This window comes from Budorcas taxicolor, chromosome 24, assembly GCF_023091745.1.
Source record: "Budorcas taxicolor isolate Tak-1 chromosome 24, Takin1.1, whole genome shotgun sequence".
In the NCBI taxonomy this organism is placed as follows: domain Eukaryota; kingdom Metazoa; phylum Chordata; class Mammalia; order Artiodactyla; family Bovidae; genus Budorcas; species Budorcas taxicolor.
Window position 1 is genome coordinate 25,911,613 of NC_068933.1, and position 21,724 is coordinate 25,933,336.

A 21,724-nucleotide genomic window follows, 5' to 3' on the forward strand; every position below is an offset into this window, starting at 1 on the left:
TGAGAAACCAGTAGACATGGGCTAGAGAATTCCAAGGTCACACATCCGTTCCCTGTGGGGGAAATGAAACCAGAGAGAATAAAAGAATATTTTGAACCTGTACATCACTAGGTTCTCAAACAGCAGCTCAGGTAGCCAGCTTCCTGCAGTTGGAGGAAGTCTGATAGTGGAATATGAATGGCATCCTTCTCTTTTACACGTGGTAGAAGCACCGTTCGAGAAAGTCCAGTGGAGAGGAAACCCCATCAGTCCATGGTAGCTGGGCCGCAGGAGTGTTTCATAGGCTGATGTTGATCTAACCATGGAGCAGAACTCATTTTTTCTTAATGTCATCCCTGTGATGTATGGACGGTTATTCCCAGTTCATAGATTAGGAAACTGAGGCACAAAAGTTAAAAAACATACCCAAGACCAGTAGTGGAGGTCGATATGAATGCATACGGGCAGACTTCAAAACCTAGACAGTTGCTAAATTTTAAGTCGATTTTTGGAGGGAGGTTCTTCTCAAAATTGGTTGTGACCCTGAATGGAGTATCTCCTTATAATTGTCATTATAATTCACTACAAGTGATGGTTGTTCTGGAAATCCTGTTTTCTTGCTTCCTTCACCAATATGTGGAAAAGTATTCACCAAGACAATTTTCTATTTGTTTTTCTGGTCATTCTAGATTAGCTGCGGAGGAGGGGCATCAGAAACAAGGTTTCCCTCATTTTGTTTTTTTGTGTCAGATTAAACCTAACCTTAACTAGTTGTAGGTTTTCCTGTAAGAGTCTGGCTTAGTTTTGAGACGATCTGAATTTGAATTCTGCTCTTCACAAAAACGTGAAGCCAGAGATAAACTGTGTTTTACTAAGTGGCCTAGGAAATATAAAAAATTTTTTATTCCAAGCCAAGGTTGGCTAGTGAGAGATAATCATGGGTTTGTCTTGGCCAAGCTGGTTCCACTGTGACAGTCAGACCTGAGCTGGTTCCAGAGTATTAATCAGAGGAGGAATTATTCAATATGTAGGCTTCAAATCAAGGGTAAACCTCAGGAGACATTTTAGTCTAGATGTGGACATAGAACTGAACTTCTCAAAACAAGATAAAGCTTCATTGTATTTTAGGGATTAAATATCTGGTTGAGAAAATTCTACAATTTTTTTTAATTCAAAGAGTTAAAAATGAGCCTTTCCTGGTGGTTCAGATGGTAACAGATTTGTTTGCAATGCGGGAGACCCGGGTTCAATCCCTGGGTTGGGAAGATCCCCTGGAGAAGGGAATGGCAACCCACTCCAGTTTTCTTGCCTGGGAAATCCCATGGACAGAGGAGCCTGGTGGGCTGCAGTCCATGGGGTCTTAAAGAGTCAGACACGACTGAGCACCTAAGACATCTAGAAACATAGTGGTTATTGGAAGATTTTTACTTTTTTTTCTTTTTTAATGTGGACTATGTTTTAAAAGTCTTCACTGAAAATGAATTTGTTACAGTATTATTTCTCTTTTATGCTTTGGTTTTTTCATCCCTGAGGCCTGTGGGATCTTAGTTCCTGGATCAGGATTTGAACCTGCACTCCCTGCATTGGAAAGCAAAGTCTTAGCCATTGGACCTCCAGGCAAGTCCCTGGAAGACTTTTAAATCAGTCAGTGGAGTGGGTCAGAGTCCAGCTCTGATGGGCATAACCATGTAACCCAGAGTGCATCGTTTGGAACTGGATCTCCTTCTGAAAGCTTGATCTAGATACGTTACCATGGAAAGGGACACATTCTTTCCAGATGACTCTGCTTAGGCGAGGAGGACAGTGAGTAGTAAATCAGATTATTCTAAGGTAAATCCAGGGCAAGCACTTTGAGGTAGTTGGATTAAGAAAAAGAACAAGGCGTAATCGGTCTGAGGGTTTCTCAATGGGCAGTGACCCAGCGGCACGCGCTGTCGTATTAACAGTGCTGTTGTTTCTGCAAGCAAAGCCCTTATTTAGGAAAAGTATGAAATATGGTTTACATCTGATGGATTCTTCTCTTCACTTACTCATTCTCTGTTGGAATTCACGTCTGCCTAAATTTTAGCACAGCGAAAACTGAACAGCAACCTCCATTCTTATGTGAGAATAATGTCTTCTTCACGGAACTGTAATGGACGGCGGTTCGTGACATTATACCGAAGACAGGGATCAAGACCATCCCCAAGAAAAAGAAATGCAAAACAAAATGGCCATCTGAGGAGGCCTTACAAATAGCTGTGAAAAGAAGAGAAGCGAAAAGCAAAGGAGAAAAGGAAAGATATAAGCATCTGAATGCAGAGTTCCAAAGAATAGCAAGGAGAGATAAGAAAGACTGCTTCAGCGATCAATGCAAAGAAATAGAGGAAAAGAACAGAATGGGAAAGACTAGAGATCTCTTCAAGAAAATTAGAGATACCAAGGGAACATTTCATGCAAAGATGGGCTCGATAAAGGACAGAAATGGTCTGGACCTAACAGAAGCAGAAGATATTAAGAAGAACTGGCAAGGATACACAGAAAGTGAAAGTGAAGTCGCTCAGTCATGTCCAACTCTTTGCGACCCCATGGGCTCTAGTCTACCAGGCTCCTCTGTCCATGGGATTTCCCAGGCGATAGTCCTGGAGTGGATTGCCATTTCCTTCTCCAGGAGATCTTCCTCACCCAGGGATTGAACCCGGGCCTCTCACGTTGTAGACAGACGCTTTACCGTCTGAGCCACCAGGGAAGAATACACAGAACTGTACAAAAAAATCATGACCCAGATAATCATGATGGTGTGATCACTCACCTAGAACCAGACATCCTGGAATGTGAAGTCAAGTGGGCCTTAGAAAGCATCACTACGAACAAAGCTAGTGGAGGTGATGGAATTCCAGTTGAGCTATTTCAAATCCTGAAAGATGATGCTGTGAAAGTGCCGCACTCAATATGTCAGCAAATTTGGGAAACAGCAGTGGCCATAGGACTGGAAAAGGTCAGTTTTCATTCCAATCCCAAAGAAAGGCAATGCTCAAACTACCGCACAATTGCACTCATCTCAAATGCTAGTAATGTTCCAAATTCTCCAAGCCAGGCTTCAGCAGTACGTGAACCGTGAACACCCAGATGTTCAAGCTGGCTTTAGAAAAGGCAGAGGAACCAGAGATCAAATTGCCAGCATCCGCTGGATCATGGAAAGAGCAAGAGAGTCCCAGAAAAACATCTATTTCTGCTTTATTGACTATGTCAAAGCCTTTGACTGTGTGGATCACAATTAACTGGAAAACTCTGAAAGAGATGGGAATACCAGACACCTGACCCGCCTCTTGAGAAATCTGTATGCAAGTCAGGAAGCAAAAGTTAGAGCTGGACATGGAACAACAGACTGGTTCCAAATAGGAAAAGGGAGTACGTCAAAGCTGTATATTGTCGCCCTGCTTATTTAACTTCTATGCAGAGTACCTCATGAGAAATGCTGGGCTGGAAGAAGCATAAGCTGAAATCAAGATTGCCGGGAGAAATACCAATAACCTCAGATATGCAGATGACGACACCACCCTAATGGCAGAAAGTGAAGAGGAACTAAAGAGCCTCTTGATGAAAGTGAAAGAGGAGAGTGAAAAAGTTGGCTTAAAGCTCAACATTCAGAAAACGAAGATCATGGCATCTGGTCCCATCACTTCATGGGAAATAGATGGGGAAACAGTGGAAACAGTGGCAGACTTTATTTCCTTGGGCTCCAAAATCACTGCAGATGGTGATTGCAGCCATGAAATTAAAAGACGCTTACTCTTTGAAAGGAAAGTTATGACCAACCTAAATAGCATATTCAAAAGCAGAGACATTACTTTGCCAACAAAGGTCCATCTAGTCAAGGCTATGGTTTTTCCAGTGGTCATGTATGGATGTGAGAGTTGGACTGTGAAGAAGGCTGAGCGCCAAAGAATTGATGCTTTTGAACTGGGGTGTTGGAGAAGACTCCTGAGAGTCCCTTGGACTGCAAGGAGATCCAACCAGTCCATTCTAAGGGAGATCAGTCCTGGGATTTTGGCCACCGCATTCGAAGAGTTGACTCTAAAGTCCCTGATGCTGGGAGGGATTGAGAACAGGAGGAGAAAGGGACAACAGAGGATGAGATTGGCTGGATGGCATCACGGACTCGATGGACATGAGTTTGGGTAAACTCTGGGAGCTGGTGATAGACAGGGAGGCCTAGTGTGCTGTGATTCATGGGGTTGCAAAGAGTTGGACACGACTGAGCAACTGAACTGAATGTAAACACATGCACGCAGTCAGCGAGAATCAAAATTAACTTCTGATCTGGATTCTACCAATAGTTAATCAGGACTTTAGGGAGATTGCTTTACTTTTCTTCACCTTCATTTCTTCATGTATGTTCAGGAGGCTATGGAACTTTGGATGAGGCAGTTCTTATATCGTACGGGACTGTCCTGCTCCTTCTAGGAGTTTAACATCCTTAGTACCTTCTGCTTAAAAGCACTGTCATACATTTCCAAATATTTCTAAGGCGTGTGCTGGGTAGTAGGGATGGGGGACAGGTACCCATGGTTGAAAACTATTAGGTTAGGAGGTCCCCAGTGTGCAGAGCCAAATTCTGTGACTTCTGTCCTTTACACACTCAATGCTTAGCGTTTGAGAACCTACCCCAGTTTGCCCTCAGTTCCCCTCTTCTGTGATCTTTACTCAGGTCATTTGTTTTATAGTTTTGTTTTAACGTTTGGGCATCACAACTCTTCACTGCTGGTACAATGACATCTTATAAATGGTAGAAAAATTCTATTCATTGATTCATTGTCAGAAACAGTATTGAATTTGGAGAAATTTTTGAAATTGTGGCATCGGTCCCCCTCCCCCCACCATTTCCTTTCCTCCAATCATCTTTTCTGTATGTACCACATGCAGAGAAATCTTCCCTTCTGTCCCCGCGTGTCTCTGAATGAACCCCGTCCATTCCACAGTACATGTTACCCAAGCGTGTTTCTATTTGGATGGTCATTGAGCCCTTTTAAGGCTCTGACTGAATGTAACAACTGTTTTCAGAATCCTGGGGAAACTTTTCAATATACCTTGCTTAGAGTCTGTTTCTAATTCTATTGAATATTTTATGCTGCCTTTAGAAGAGAAAGATGTATTCAGAAAACTATAAATATATTCCCCTAAGACTATCTCTGAAGTATGTATTTACCTCCTCTTACTATCTGATGGGAGTAACGTCTATCAATAATTTTCAGAAAAGTTAATATTTCTAACTTTTTTTAACCCTAAAAGGTAAAAATTCTTTCAGTTTCATTTTTATATCTTGAAAGATTTGTGGTCCCCATGTTACATCCTTTCCTTGTGACCAAAATGCTCTTTGAAAATAAAAGCCTTTTATTCTTAACTCTCTTTACAAAATGTTTTAAAATATAACGGCATAAAGATACAAAAATCGAGACCACATTGAGACACCACTTCACACCCAGTAGGGTGGTGAAAATAAAGATGGGCAATAGCAAGTGTTGGCGAGGATGTGAAAAAATTTGAATCCTCCTACATTGATGGTGGATTGGTATAGCTACATCGGAAAACAGTTTCACAGTCCTTCAAAAAAAAAGTTAACATAAGAGTTATATTCTATGCTCCAGCAGTTCTTCTCCTAGAGAACTGAAAACATATCCACACAAAAACTTGTACACAGTGTTGAAAGCAGCCCCCCAAAGTGGCAACAACCCAATGTCCAGTTGGTGAAAGGATAACATGTGATATGTTTGTACAATCATGTATTGTTCAGCAATTAACAATGGATGGATCTTGACAACATTCTGACGGAAAGAAAACAGTTTAAAAAGATCAGATGATGTAGGATTCCATTTATAAGAAATGTCCCTAGTGAATAGGTACAGAGACCAACGTGGATTTGTGGTTGGGAGAGGGGAGTGAGTGCAGTGGAGCGAGAGAGGAGTGGGGAGAGACTGCTAATGGATACCGTGCCCTTTTGGGGTGATGAAAGTGTTCTCAAGCTGTATGGTGCGGATGGTTGCACAAGTCTGACTATACTAAAAATCATTCAATTTCGTGTGAAAGGGTGACTTTAATGGTGTGTGAATTGTGTTTATTTTTAAAATGTTATTTTGTTACTTGGGGTCGTGTGGGGTCTTCATCTCTGCCTGGGCTTGTCTCTCATTGTGGTGACTGGGGGCTAGTCTAGTTGGTGGTGTGCAGGCTTCTCAATGCGGTGACTTCTCTCTTTGTGGAGCGCAGGCTCTAAGGTGCTTCGGCTTCAGTGGTTACGGCAGGTGGGGTCAGTAGTTAGAGCTCCCGGGCTCTAGAGCACAGGCTCAGTAGCTGGGGTGCTCGAGCTTAGCTGCTCTGCAGCACGTGACATCTTCCCAGACCAGGGACTGAACCCGAGTCTCCTGCATTGGCAGGTGGATTCTTTACCACCAGGAAAGCCTGTGAACTATTTTTAATAACAGCTTTGTGCACTGTATCTATAATAGCAGAAACTACTGTCGAAACTTTGAGAGCATTGAATTTTTAGTTAGGCTGACATTAAATAACTGAAGTAGAAACTTAAGTCATAAGTAAAAGACCCCTGTCTGTTAGCAGGAAAGGATTCAACTACATTTTTGTGTTAAAAAATTTTTTTAATGTGTTGTAATTAAGCCACCTCCTACCTCTGAAGATCTTGCCTATATCTTCCTGTATATACTATTATGACTAGAAATCTTTTGAGTGCATTATGTACAAGAATAAATACTAACAAGAATCATTTTTTCGTTTATTTGTTAGCTTGTTTGAGTCAGCAGTAGGTGAAGGAATTTATTAGCTTGTCCTGGTCAACCATAGTGAAGGGAGCTGGTGTTGGAGCTCTGAGTATCTTAATGAAGAAGTCTTCTTGGTTCCTGAGAAACTGGGTAGTTGTTTATTGAAGCTCAACTAACTCATGATCTCAGTAAATTGAAATATACATGCTTTGCAAACCCCTCGCGTCACCAGCAGAGTATGCCTCTCTCTTTATTACTCCTGAGAATTGATTCAGTTCTTTCTTCCCTATGGATCTTGTTTTGTGTACCACTGTTTATAGAAGTGAGCAATGTTTTTTGAACTTTTCTGTTTAAAACTTGATAGCTCTGATTATTTAGAAGGGAATCACTTTACCTCCCACTCCCTAATCCTGCTACGCTGTCTGATTTCTTTTGCTTCGTAGGATGATAGTCACTACCTTTAAAAAATTTAAGTAACTAACACAGCTTAGTAATAAGAAAGGTCAATGGCAGTATGGAGAGTCCTTAAAAAACTAGAAATAAAACCACCATATGGCCCAGTAATCCCACTCCTAGGCATATACTCCGAGGAAACCAAAACTGAAAAAGACACGTGTACTCCAGTGTTCATTGCAGCACTGTTTACAGTAGCTAGAACGTGGAAGCAACCTAGATGTCCGTCAACAGATGAACAGATAAAGAAATTGTGGTACATATACACAATGGAATATTACTCAGGCATAAAAAGAAATGCATTTGAATTAGTTCTAATGAGGCGGATGAACCTCAGTTCAGTTCAGTCGCTCAGTTGTGTCCAACTCTGCGACCCCATGAATCGCAGCACGCCAGGCCTCCCTGTCCATCACCAACTCCCGGAGTTCACTCAGACTCACGGTCCATCGAGTCCATGATGCCATCCAGCCATCTCAGCCTCTGTCGTCCCCTTCTCCTCCTGCCCCCAATCCCTCCCAGCATCAGAGCCTTTTCCAATGAGTCAACTCTTCGCATGAGGTGGCCAAAGTATTGGAGTTTCAGCTTTAGTATCATTCCTTCCAAAGAAATCCCAGGGCTGATCTCCTTCAGAATGGACTGGTTGGATCTCCTTGCAGTCCAAGGGACTCTCAAGAGTCTTCTCCAACACCACAATTCAGCAGCATTAATTCTTCAGTGCTCAGCTTTCTTCACAGTCCAACTCTCACATCCATACATGACCACAGGAAAAACCATAGCCTTGACTAGACAGACCTTTGTTGGCAAAGGAACGTCTCTGCTTTTGAATTTGCTCTCTAGGTTGGTCATAACTTTTCTTCCAAGGAGTGAGCATCTTTTAATTTCATGGCTGCAGTCACCATCTGCAGTGACTAGGCCCTATTATAAAGTAAAGTAAGTCAGAGAAAGATAAATATCATATACTAACACAGATATACAGAATCTAGAAAGATGGTACCAAAGAACTTATTTGCGAGGCAGCAGTGGAGAAAGAACATAGACAACAGATTTATGGACATGGGGAGGAGGGAGGAGAGGGTGAGATGCATGGAGAGAGTAACTTGGAAACTTCCATTACCACATGTAAAATAGATAGCCAACAGGAATTTGCTATGGGTCAGCAAAGGAGCTCTGTATCAACCTAGAGGGGTGGGATGGGGAGGGAGATGGGAGGGAGGTTCAAAAGGGAAGGGATATATGTATACCTATGGCTGATTCATGTTGAGATTGGATAGAAAACAGCAAAATTCTGTAAAGCAATATCCTTTTTTTTTTTAAAGCAATATCCTTTTAAAAAATAAATTCTTTAAAAGGTCAGTGGGTACCAGGTATATCAGTAACCACCTGGTGGAGCTCTGAGTCCTGGTGGTTTAAACAGCAGTTTTTGAAACAAATCTGGATATTTACTGGAGTCTCTGCTTGAGTAAACCTGGAGAGGTGTACCAGAACTCCGTCCTTCAGAGGATCTGGGGTTTAGGACCAGAAACCAGGATAAGGAGGGTGCTGTGGAGCAGGAAGATAGGATCCAGGTAGTGAGATAATGTTGTGAGATCACAGAAGTATTATTACCAAGTTTTACTTTGATTTGAGCTCCTTTTCTTCTCATAGGAATTTCATATCCTTCCATTAAAAATGTATTTTTTTTAAAGATGGGGATTTCATTGACCTCATCTGTGAAGGTATGAAGATTCTAAAGGCCAGAGAAGAGCTGAGCAGATGATTACAAAAGAAAATGGATTTTCCTACATCAGGATTTTATTGTACAGCGTATAGTTTCTGGTGACAAATTATTCTCGCTCTATATTAGAAAGTCCGAATGAATTGGTTAAAACCTATAACCTACACAAGGAACATTATTTCTTCCTTTCAGCCTAGACACCTGGCTAGCCAGTCTTTCTGGATGCTCTGCATTCCTTACAGCAGCATGGGTTTTCGTTGGGAGTCGGTTATAGAGAAAAGGGCAGTAAGAAGCTAATCAGAATCAACCAAGAAACTCATCAATTATACTAAGTTGACTCTTAGAAGGTTGCTGCTACTGTACTATTTTTTATTCTACATACAAAAAAGTATCTGGTTCAATAACGGATAGTATAAAATTACCTGATTTAATACAGGTATCCATTAGACAATCTCAGATCCACTAGATTTCTGCTTCACAATGGGGCATGTGTGAAACACCAGGAGGTTTCGATAGGAAATGACCTATGCTCTAGAAGAGGTGGATCCCTGGTGGCCCAGGAGAGAAGAGGGTCCTGACAGTGGGGTAGGTGGTAGAGGCAGCCTGTTGCCTTACAGGGGAATGTCATGTGGTTCACCCGAATGGAATCATGTTCTTAAACATTTGAACTTGCCTATATCAGGACCTGGTAAAGGCTTTTGACCTAGGAACCAGTAGAAACCAGGCATCATGCAAAACCTAGGTTCATTCAGGCCCTGAACTTAACCTTTATAGCGGTATTTACGACAGCAGTTTTAGTTCCAGTTGTCTTTACTCCCCCCCATTATTTTTTTTTAACATTTCAATATATTTCAATTAGAAGTTGAAAATTAACTAAAAAATTAAGTGCAAGAGGCAACATTGAAAACTTGGTTATTTAGAAGCTTCCTTCAAAAGATTGGGCCTCTTGGGAAGTCATAGCGGGCTGGGAGGATGGTAAAATTCTGGGTCCTCCGCTTTTTAGTCCATATATGTAAAATTATTCAGAAATTCCTAATTAGAAATTCAGAAATGTGTAAAAGATGAATGGGTTGATGAGTCCACTTTGACTTTTCAATTGGTAGAAGTTTTACCTGCTATGAATATGTAGAAGGAAAAAGTGAAGATGACAAGAACAGGGAGACGCTCAAGCAAGGCAAACAGAAATAAATGAGTCTTAACTATTTCAGAGAAACAGTACAGCCATAATGAAGTTGGGCAGGGAACTGATCCAGACAATTATTGTTTTAGTCTTTTTTGGAGTATAGTTGCTTTACAGTGCTGTCACTTCCTCTGTACAGCGGAATGAATCAGCCATGCACATACATGGAAGCCCTCCTTTCTGGACCTGCTGCCCATTCAGGCCACCACAGAGCATTAAGTAGGGTTCCCTGTGCTTTACCGCAGGCTCTCATTAGTTATCTATTTTATATGTTATGTACGTGTCAATCCCAATCTCCCAAATAATTCTCAGATGCACATATTATCTGTATACTTTTGGGCTAAAGATATAAAAACCTGTAAATACCGAACTATAATTAATAGGTTTTCCTTTTATGTTGAAATTGTTTAGCACTTCTGAAACTTTTTGTTAGTATTCCTGGATTGAGCAAATAAGGAAAGGTATAGTGAATGATGAGCGCTAGGATTCAGAGGCGGACTTAAAAATAATGGAAAGGGAAGGCTAGAATTAACCTAGTGGTATTGGATTGAAATTGAAACTATCAGTACTCACTTGTGTTTTTAATACATCTAAGATAATAGGGAGAAGGCAATGGCACCCCATTCCAGTACTCCTGCCTGGAAAATCTCATGGACGGAAGAGCCTGGTGCGCTGCAGTCCATGGGGTCGCTAAGAGTTGGACATGACTGAGGGACTTCACTTTTCACTTTTCACTTTCATGTATTGGAGAAGGAAATGGCAGCCCACTCCAGTGTTCTTGCCTGGAGAATCCCAGGGACGGGGGAGCCTGGTGGGCTGCATGGTCCAGTCTATGGGGTCGCATAGAGTCGGACACGACTGAAGCGACTTAGCAGCAAGTAGATATAGAGAAATAGATGTGGATGCAAAAGTCGTGTGTGTGTTTGCATATAAATCTGGGACAATTTGAGCATGCCAGCAAATGCTAGTAATTTAAAATAAGGCATGAATCCATACTGATGTGTGAGTGAATGAATGAACAAATGAATGTGGAATCAGAATGAATGTGGAATGCAGAGGGGTAGGTGTTTCCTTAGAGTAGAAGACTAGTGAATATGAAAGAAATGATGGGCTTGGTGGGGAGCGAGGAATAACCATTTGGCAATCCCAGTAGTAACGGTGGCTTCAAGTAAAAAGTATTTATAGATGTTAAAACTGATGGGTGAAATGTTGAGAAAATATTTAGTCTCAAAAGTACCTCCCTATGACATATTTCCTAACTAGAAAGGGGGAAAATAGTAACCTCACAGTGGAAACTTGGCAAGTGATCAAAGTTATTATCACTAATAATGAGACAAAAATGACATCATGTGTCTCTTTGATAGAATGCATGGAGAATGACACTTGTGTGATATTCCTGTCAAATACTTGTAACCTTAATTTAATCAACAAGCAAATCAGATAAACCCAAATTGAAGGACATTCTACCAAGAAATAGCCTGTACTCTTCCAAAATGTCAAGGTCATGCAAGACAAGGCCTGAGGAAAATATTCAGGGAGACTAAGAGATGACAGCTAAATGCTATGTATGACTCTAGATTAGATCCTGGATCAGGAAAGCAGAGAGATGTCCTTGCTTTATGAAACCAAACTGATTAAAAGGGCATCATGCTTTCAAAGTTGTTATTTTCTTTTTTTTAACTTCTTATTTTGTATTGGAGTATACCCGGTTAACAATGCTGTGATAGTTTCGATCAGTTGAGTCGCTCAGTCATGTCTGACTCTCTGCGACCCCAGGGACTGCAGCATGCCAGTCTTCCCTGTCCATCACCAACTCCTGGAGCTTACCCAAACTCATGCCCATCAAGTTGGTGATGCCATCCAACCATCTCATCTTCTGTCATCCCCTTCTCCTCCTGCCTTCAGTCTTTCCCAGCATCAGGATCTTTTCCAATGAGTCAGTTCTTCGCATCAGGTGGCCAAAGTATTGGAGCTTCAGCATCCATCCTTCCAGTGAATATTCAGGACTGATCTCCTTCAGAATGGACTGGTTGGATCTCCTTGCAGTCCAAGGAACTCTCAAGAGTCTTCTCCAACACCACAGTTCAAACGCATCAGTTCTTCAGCACTCAACTTTCTTTATGGTACAATTCTCACATCCGTACATGACCACTGGAAAAACCATAGCTTTGACTAAATGGACCTTTGTTGGCAAAGTACTGTCTCTGCTTTTTAATATGGTGTCTAGGTTGGTCATAGCTTTTCTTCCAGGGAGCAAGCATCTTTTAATTTCATGGCTGCAGTCGCCATCTACAGTCACCGTCTACAGTGATTTTGGAGCCCAAGAAAATAAAGTCTGTCACTGTTTCCATTGTTTCCCCATTTTTGCCAGGAAGTGATAGGACCGGATGCCATGATCTTACTTTTTGAATGTTGGGTTTTTCACTTTCATCGATAGGCTCTTTAGTTCTTGGCTTTCTGCCATAAAGGTGGTTTCATTTACATATCCGAGGTTATTGATATTTCTCCTGGCAATCTTGATTCCAGCTTGTGCTTCATTCAGCCTGGCATTTCACATGATGTACTCTCCATATAAGTTAAATAAGCAGGGTGACAATATACAGCCTTAACATGCTCCTTTCCCAGTTTGGAACCAGTCTGTTATTCCATGTCCGGGTCTAACTGTTGCTTCTAGACCTGCATACAGATTTCTCAGGAAGCACATCAGGTGGTCTGGTATTCCCATCTCTTGAAGAATTTTCCACGTTTTGGTGTGATCCACACAGTCAAAGGCAGAGGAGTCTGGCAGGCTAGCTGCAGTCGATGGGGTCACAAAGAGCTCAGGACAACCGAGGACATAAGCATCTGCTTACGCACAACACATCCACACCCTCTCTACATCCTGTCTCTCAGAACTTTGCTGAGCTCTTTCCTGGACTACCACCTGGTAAATTTCGGCACTTCCTCAGTGATGCCTTCCTGGTCGTCAGTCACTCCGGGCCTTGGCTGTGTTTCCCATGGAGTTCTAAACCTCCTGTTTGTCTCTTAATCTAACCGTTAGTTTACCTGTACAATTCCTCTACCAGAGTGTACCCTCTGAACTCCTCAAGGCAGGGACTTGACTGATTCTTACATCTCTAGCACATAGAACTGTTACATGCTTGCTTAAATCTGTTCTGTTTTTACTGTTAATGAAATTTCAAGCATACCAAAAGATAGAGTAACGAACATCCACAAAACCCATCAGAATATACCAACAGTTCGTTGCCTTTGCTTCCATTCCCCCCCCCCCCGCCCAAGTATTCTAAAGTCAAATACTTGCTGTTATGATATTTTGTCACATTCTCATTATTCTTTGTATTTCAGTACAAAAAATTAAAGACAGGATGAATCAGGAGATACAGGTTGACATGTTTACACTACCATGTGTAAAAGAGATAGCTGCTGGCAAACTGCTGTATAGCACAGAGAGCTCAGCTCAGTGCTCTGTGATGACCGAGAGGGGCAGGATGAAGGGGTGGGACGGAGGCTCAAGGTCGGGTGGGGGTGGGTGGGCGGTGATATATGTATACTCACAGCTGAATTCATGCAGCCGTACAGCAGCAACTAACGCATCCGTACAGCTATTATATTTCAATTAAAAATAAAATATGCCTGAGAAAAACATTCTTGAGATCACAAGAAAATCGAAAGATATTTTCCTACATTATGATATTATCATGCCTAATAAAATGGACAGTTCCCAAATACCACCTAATGCGCATCCTATATTCAGCTTTGTTCATATTTGCACAAGAAGTCTTCACATCTGGTTTGTTTAGTCAAGGACCAAACATTGCATATGAGGCTAGGCCTCTAAGGATATTTGAATCATTCTAGAATAGCCCTTCTCTTTCCTTTTTCCTTCCATTAGTCAGTGAATAAGCTCCTGACTAATATTTATTCCACTCTTGTGAGACGACATTAATACCAGAGACACTGCTAAAGGGTTGGAATGATGTTGAACCTTTATGTTCAGAATAATCATGATTCCAAACCCATGATTTGCAGCCAGTAAATCGTTCCAGCACAGCCGCTGTGCCTAAGAAACCAGAATTGCAACAGCTAGAGAAACACGAGAGCAACTTGGGATCCGAGCTTTGCAGTGCATTAATTAATAGGGTTTCCATCCTGTCTTCCAGAAAGACACTGAAAGAGCTACAATCCATTTCCAGTGATTCTCTAGATTTCTGTAGGCTCGGGTCTTCAGGATTTTGTGATGTCTTTTCAGTTTGCCGTTTTCTTGTGTTTTCTCATATAGTAGCTCTTCCCTTGTCCTTCTGAGACGCCAGCCTTTGATATAGTCCGTAGAGCCATAAAATGGCATTTTGAAGCTCTGTAACTTGATTAGAATCTAACTTCAATGTAAGTAAGAAACAAAGATTTTCATTAAGGGGGGGGGGGTCTAGTTTACAACTCTGAAAACTCTTTTTTCAAGATATTTCATTTACAGATAGTTTTAACCTTTCATTTGAGGAGAAAGAGAAGGGATAAAAAGATGTTTTGCAACTGCCTCAATAAAGTGAGTGTAGAGCATTGCCGTATGCAGATGCGGAGTTTGAATTTTCCTTCCAGTCTGTAATTGCCGTTTGTCGCTTTTGAGATTGAATTGTTAAGACTTCTAGTAATCGCATACATCAACACAGATGCGTTGAGTAAAACTGTTTGTACGGGTTGAGTCACTTGCAGTGAGGGGGGAGGTGGGCTTGGGGCTGGGGCTGGTGGAGAAGAGGAGATTCACCTGGATGAGACTCCAGAAAGTTCAGAAAGAGTACTGCGGCCTATTTTAGGAACTATGGTGCAAGAAACAAAACCGTGTTATTAAGGTATCTTAGCTCTGGCTGCCATAACAAAATAGCACAGACGAGGTGGTATAAACAACATTAATTCTCTCAGTTCTGGAGGCTAGGAAGTCCAAGATCAAGCTGCCAGCAAATTCAGTATCTGGTGAGGATCCTGCTTCTGGCTTGTAGACTGCTACCTTCTCACTTTGTCCTCGCGTGGCCTTTCCTCGGAGGGTGCTCTTAGAGAGAGAGGTCTTGCGTGTCTCTTCCTCTTCTCTCAAGGGCACTAATCCCTTCATAGGGGCCCTCCCTCCGAATACATCACATTGAGAGTTAGGGCTTCAGCGTGGATTTTGAGAGAACACAGATATTTAGTCGGGAACACACAGGCTTATGGATTTGCAACTGCCCTGATACAGTCTTTGGTGTTATTTAGTAGACTGCTAAATCCTAAAGGAAGTCAACAGTGAATATTCACTGGAAGGACTGATGCTAAAGCTGAAGTTTCAATACTTTGGCCACGTGGTGTGAAGAGCTGACTCATTGGAAAACACCTTGATGCTGGGGAAGATTGAAGGCTGGAGGAGAAGAGGGCGACCGAGGATGAGATGGTTGAATGGCATCATCGACTCAACAGACATGAGTTTGAGCAAACTCTGGGAGTTAGTGAAGGACAGGGAAGCCTGGCATGTCGCAAGCAGCTCATTGGGTCATAAAGACTACTTCTAAGGATACTTTTGGCCCCTTGGGTAGGGAGTTCGCCTTTGTAGATCACAGTGAACCTGTGTTGCTTTGGTCAAAGTGTACTAGGCCATCTTGGAGAGGTTGTTGGCTGTCCCTATAGCCAGTAAGGTTGGGTTGCTTCTGAATACCTTCTCAAACTGGTATCATCCTGATATCCAGAAACTGTTCTTTCTGGACACCATTTACAATTGGAAGAGAAAAGGTTTTATTTACTTATCAGAAGGGTTTTGGTCAATTTTAAACAATAATGAAAAAGTTGATTTTGAAAGTCACAGATTCCCTCTTTCGATTTAGTAGTAATGTTATCCTGATAGCATTTAATGTTGGAAGTCACTGTGGCCAGAGAATAATCTTAATAGGCTTTAATTAAAAGCACAAGGAGTTTGTTTTTTCTTTTCATGTCTCCTTTATCTGTCTTCCTCTTTTTCATCTTTCTCTTCTCCTTTCTTCCTCCTCACATCCATGTTCCCCCCATCCCTGCCTCCCTTTGCCTCCTCTTCATCCTTCTCACATTTAAATGTTTTTGGCTTGGCTAATCCCTCTGGATAGAAACTGAGCGGAGCAGGATATTGATTACCAAATATGGTATTGCTGCTAAAGATGTTAGAAGAATGTAGCTTGTATTCTAAGCCTCCGGCCTCTGAATAAGCTGCCAAACAAATTAGGTCATTTTAACTTCTGAGTTTTTTTTCTTTTTTTTTTTTAATAAGGAGCTGGAACTTTGATTTGGAACATGATGGTGGTGTTATTTTAGCTCACAGAGGGAGGGAGGAGTATGAGGAGTTGGGGCCACTCAGGCATGTTTTAGGACCTGAGTCACGAGACCAGGTTGTGTAAGAGCTTCAGTCAACTCGGGCGCGTCAGGAAAAGGACTGAGGCATCGGAGACGGAGAGCCTCCTCTCGGGGACTAGAAACTCCAGAGGACCCCTGACCAGGATGCTTTTCCCATGCTGCTCATGGTGATGTGGGCTCAGGGTGAGGACAGGTGCTTCTTCACAGAAGGATGATGGAGTTACGTGCCAAGGACGACACTCTGAAATAGAGAGCACGCTGTTTCTATGTGCAGTTGGATGGAGCGTGAGACGAATATGCAGGCCCTTCCATGGCACACCTCTGACAGCAGGGATCTGTGCTCATCTCCCAGCAAAGACCACAGCTCTTCAGATCCGTATTTGGACATCTTTACTCTGGTGTGATACCAGCTCTGATGGAGGGAGATGCTCTCCGTGGAAGTGAATGGAAGCAAACACGACTTCTGCATGCTGCCTTGTCCTTTTTCCCCATAGATAAATTTTTGGCAAGACAGTCCTGAAGTTTCCCCAGTTAAGACAAAAACTAACGGCAGTTAAAGAATTGCTTTTTACATTTCATACAGCTGCCCCCTTTTTCATTTTGTCACTGGTTAGGGCTGCCCAAGAGGATTCCTTGTTCACTCCAACCTGCTTGCTCCTGCAGTTGGTTTCTTCTGAGAAAGTGTGTCGATCAGGCTCAGAAGGAAATTCCACCCACCCTGGGACTGTGGGTTGGGGCTCGATGGCTTCCGTGGTGCCTCCCCGAGGACTTCTCTCCCCCTCACCTCCCTTCATTTTTCTTATTGCTGTTACCATGAGGGCACAGCTCTTCCTCCCATCTTTGGACCTGGGCCTGTGAAGTTCAGAGTTGTTTATGCTGGTCTGCAGAGTTAGAGACTCTTACTAATTTCTGGTGGAAATTGCTCTTTAATTCAAGCTAATTAAATGAAGAAAGGGGCTTTGGAACCCGCAGGCTCATGTGGGTGGTAATCTAAAAACCTGTGTTCTTAAGACCCTCATTTTCAGAACTCACTCTTTTTCCAGAACATGCCATACAGACAAACAGGGTGCCTAAGTCTGTTCTGAATACACTGGTATGCACCATATTATACTGGGGTGTCTTTTTCATACCATTACTGGGGTCCAGATTCCATAGCATTGGACAGTAGATCTCACGAGATGATTCAGTATGCTCAGACCTTCTTGAATGATGGAGTTGGGGTGGTGGGGTTTCAGAACAGACTTATCTTGTCCTAAATATTGTTTTTCATGGGGACTTCCCTGGCAGTCCAGTGGTTAAGACTTCACTTCCAATGCTGAGGGTTGCGTGTTAGATCTCTGGTCAGGGAGCTCAGATCCAACATGCCTTGTGGCCAAAAAATCCAAAACATAAAAAAACAAACAATATTGTAACAAATTCAGTAAAGAGTTTAAAAATGGTCTACATCCAAAAAAAAAATCTTGTATTTTATAGTGTGTGACTTATTTTGTTGAATATGTTTTGTGTAGGTAAACTATAATAATAGAGTTAAGGGTAGAAATTACTAGCCTTTCTTTGGTCCCAGTAATCTGTTGTCTGTCCATCCATGTAGCTAATGAGCCAGCGATAGTCAAAATCAGGACCTTAACACATCAAGGCATTCATCTAAATTTATCAGTCTAGAAGCTAACTGGAATGAAATGATACTAATTATATTGAAATCTTAAAACTGTTTCATTCTTATCTACCTAGTAATTCAGAGCCCATGTATCATCAATATGAAAGTTCTCCAGTTGGAAAAAGATGAGAATTTTCCCCTTCTAGAGGTGATGAACCTAAAGCATTGAAAAATTATATTGTTTTAAACACTGGTCAAATCCTTCTTATGATTTTTGGTATTAGAATTTCCAGTGTTGTACAGGGCTTTACATTTATTTATTCTTATTGGTAGGCATTAGTTAGTTTTTAGCCATGCTAGGAATTTGTTGGTCCAGATTTAACATTTGAACTTCAGGGAATTTCCTGGTGATTCAGTGGTGGAGACTTCGCCTTCCAGTGCAGGGGGGTGCAGCTTCAGTTCCTGATCAGGAAGCTAAGGTCCCATGTACCTCTTGGCCAAAAAGACCAAAACATAAAGCAGAAGCAATATTCTAACAAATTCAAGAAAGACTAAAAGTGGTCCACATTAAAAAAAACCCTGAGCCTGACAGTGTAGTCCAAAAAGAAAAGGAGTAGTTGGAAAACCATGCAACTTAAGTTTTTGATAGAGTTAACGAGATCTCCGTGACTTTGTGGACATGTTGTATCATAGGTTTTCATGTATTCTGTATAAACAGTGAGAATGAGTGTCCTTGCTTTTTTTTTTTCTCTGATAGGCTGGGCTGACTGGTATGTTTATTTTGTCACCATTCCGGTTTGCTTCTAAGGAAATGAAAACATCTTCCATTTGTTCTTTATTTCTAAAGGGCATCCGCTTCGATCCTGAAATTCCGCAAACACTACGACTAGAGTTTGCTAAGGCAAACACGAAGATGGCCAAGAACAAACTAGTAGGGACTCCAAACCCCAGTACTCCTCTGCCCAACACTGTACCTCAGTTCATTGCCAGAGAGCCATGTAAGTCGATCTACTTTTCATTTGGTGGGGGGCGGGGTGCGGGGGAAGAATTGTTCAAGTGCTTCATGTGAGATTACACCACGGGACACAGAGCTGGCTGAGTGACATTTCCATTTCTGAGAAGAGGCTGCCTGTTCTTGCTGTCTGAATTCCAAAGACAGCAATCTTGTTCATGACTCGCTGTCCCAAAAGATGGTTCGGCTCAGTCAGAACTGTGACTACACAACTTAGTTTTAAGTGCTGTAGGCTTCCTAAATATATGATCTTGACCTTACTGTGAGTATGCCCTCTTTGCTTTGGGGTTGAAATCCTTATTTATTTCCCATCCTTGGACCATGAGGGCTGGTTCTCGGCATTCCCTTTATTTCATTTTTTGGAGATTATCAGTTCTGTGGCTTTGGGAAGATATAATGTGAAGCTTGAAAGAAGCAGATCATAAGAAGTTCGTTCTGTTTTTGAGAACAGTTTGGCCATAAATCGGGAGGAGTGGGGGAGTAAACATACACAAAAAATTTATATAGTAGACCAGTCAGTTCTAACAAACTAATACGAGCAACGGTTTAAGGAAATTCAGGGCTTCCTTGTTTTAAATGAATTGGGTAAAAAGACACTGACTAATTGCAAAACAAGTCTTTTACCCCCACCTAATGAGCTCATTCTCCTAAATGCCCAGGCTATGATTTCTGCCTTTGATGGAATAACTTGAAAAGGTTGTCTTAATTTTCTTTGTCAAGCTCAATCAGTAGAAGGGGTGAGGCGTGCGATATGCCTGCACTTGTCCTGTTAATGCATGGCCGTGTGGGATTGAATATGGCAGGGCCTTCAGGGAATCCCACGTGCTTGGTGTTACTTGGAATCTTACTGCCCTCTGGTTCTTGACCTTTTTCCCAAGCCACATGATCTTGATCTTCTTTCTGCTTTCCCAGACAGTCCGCTTCAACTTTTCTTATTGAAATTGAAGGGTGCAGGGGTCCTCTCTCCCTCGTGTCTTGTGCGTGTCAGATTTAATCAGGTTGTGGAAATTACAGTCATTCTGTAGCTCAGTCATTCTTGAAAAGCTGCTGCTTATCAGTGGAAACTGGTAGATAAAAGAGTTTCTCCCTCAGTGTATTGGATAGTTTTTCTATGAATCCAGGAAATCATAATAGAGAGAAATATATATATTTTGTTCTTCCGTGTCCTAGGGAAACTCAAAACCTTTGTTTGTTGGGGAAAATTAAACAGAAGTTTTATCTTAGGGTGCAGTTACATGAAAGGATATAAGAATATTTATTAATGCTAATTATGTGTCATTAACAGCATCTAGTTCAGTGCTTTGTATATTACATATATCTAGTAAGTATTAGTGATGAGAAGTGGATAAATTTCATATTTTTTAATTTGGCTATTTGTAGAATTATACCATTTGTATGCCTCTTCATTTCTTTCTGAAATGTCCTCTCTCTTTAAGGCATCAGAACAGAGTATTCGTAGGACACTTTTACTTAGAAAAGAGAACCTAGAGTAACTCTTTACTTTCCTAGTGATTTTGCACCAGATCTCAGAGTACTTCTTTGAAAAGCTTGATTCAGACAGAAAGTGTAAAAATGCTGACGATACTTTATCCTTTTAGTTCTTTATTGAATGTTTTTCTCTCTGGGAGTTTGGGTGGTGGTGGTTTTGTTTTTTTTTTCTAAATTTGTTACAACATCTCTGTAAAGTACTTAATCCAAGAGATGATAGCCAGTTCACAGTAGGGTCCATGAAAACAAAAAGATGAATAATCTGGACATCCACACACGAGGCACTGAAGTTCGGGAGAGCTGAGAGCAGAGGTTTAAGGACTGCTCTGGCCAGCCCTGCCTCCCCGCCTTGCCTGTGTCCAGAACCGCTCAGAAGCGGTCAGATAGTTTCCATGGCAGGGTCAAAACTTGCCTGGCACCTTATGGCAAAACAAACTGGAAGCTTTAAAAAAAAAAAAAAACTATAGTCTATTATTGAGAAAATAAATTAGTGTGATTTTTCTTAATAGAGCTCCTTTTTATGATGTAGAGACCTTGACAGAGGTTACACTGGCCACTCAGACTGACCTTTTCATCCATTTCAGTTCCCTCTGGAAATTGGGAGCTTTTCTGTAACTTGTGCAAAATGGTTGTTTTCCCTGAAGCACTCTCCAGACTAAGAATGTGACAGTGGTTCTGCCCTGGCGAATTCAATTGTATTGTGCCTGTAATTGTTGCTAGAGGTGGTGACTTTATATGCCAACCAAGAGTAGACTGATGGAACCATTGGATTTGGGACTTGGGAAAGGCCTGTAGGCGTCTCTGTTGCAGACCATGAGAAAGATTTTATAAATGCTGCACGCACACTCACAGTTGTTGTTAAGTTGCTACATCGTGTTTGACTCTTTGCAGAGCCATGGCAGGCCTCCATGTCCTTTGCCATCTCCTGGAGTTTGCCCAAGTTCATGTCCATTGAATCGGTGATGTTATCCAACCATCTCATCCTCTGAGACCCTCTTTTTCTCCTGCCCTCTATCTTTCCTAGCATCAGGGTCTTTTCCAATGAGTTGACTGCATCAGGTGGCCAGAATATTGGAGCTTCAGCCTCAGTCGTTCCAACGAGTATTCAGGACTGATTTCCTTTAGGATTGACTGGTTGGATCTCCTTGCTGTCCATGGGGCTTTCAAAAGTCTTCTCCAACACCACAGTTTGAAAGCACTGATTTTATTTATG

The 21,724-nt window shown here is 41.8% G+C and overlaps 1 protein-coding gene across 2 annotated transcripts in view; it reads left to right on the top strand.

The window, feature by feature from the left end:
* The window catches only part of RBPMS (RNA binding protein, mRNA processing factor), a 191,346-nt gene that overhangs the window by 101,050 nt on the left and 68,572 nt on the right, over window positions 1-21,724 (top strand). For both annotated transcript variants that reach the window (XM_052661382.1, XM_052661383.1), the window contains exon 5: window positions 18,859-19,009. In XM_052661382.1, coding sequence (XP_052517342.1) covers window positions 18,859-19,009 — 151 coding nt within the window. The remainder of the gene's footprint in view (window positions 1-18,858; window positions 19,010-21,724) is intronic.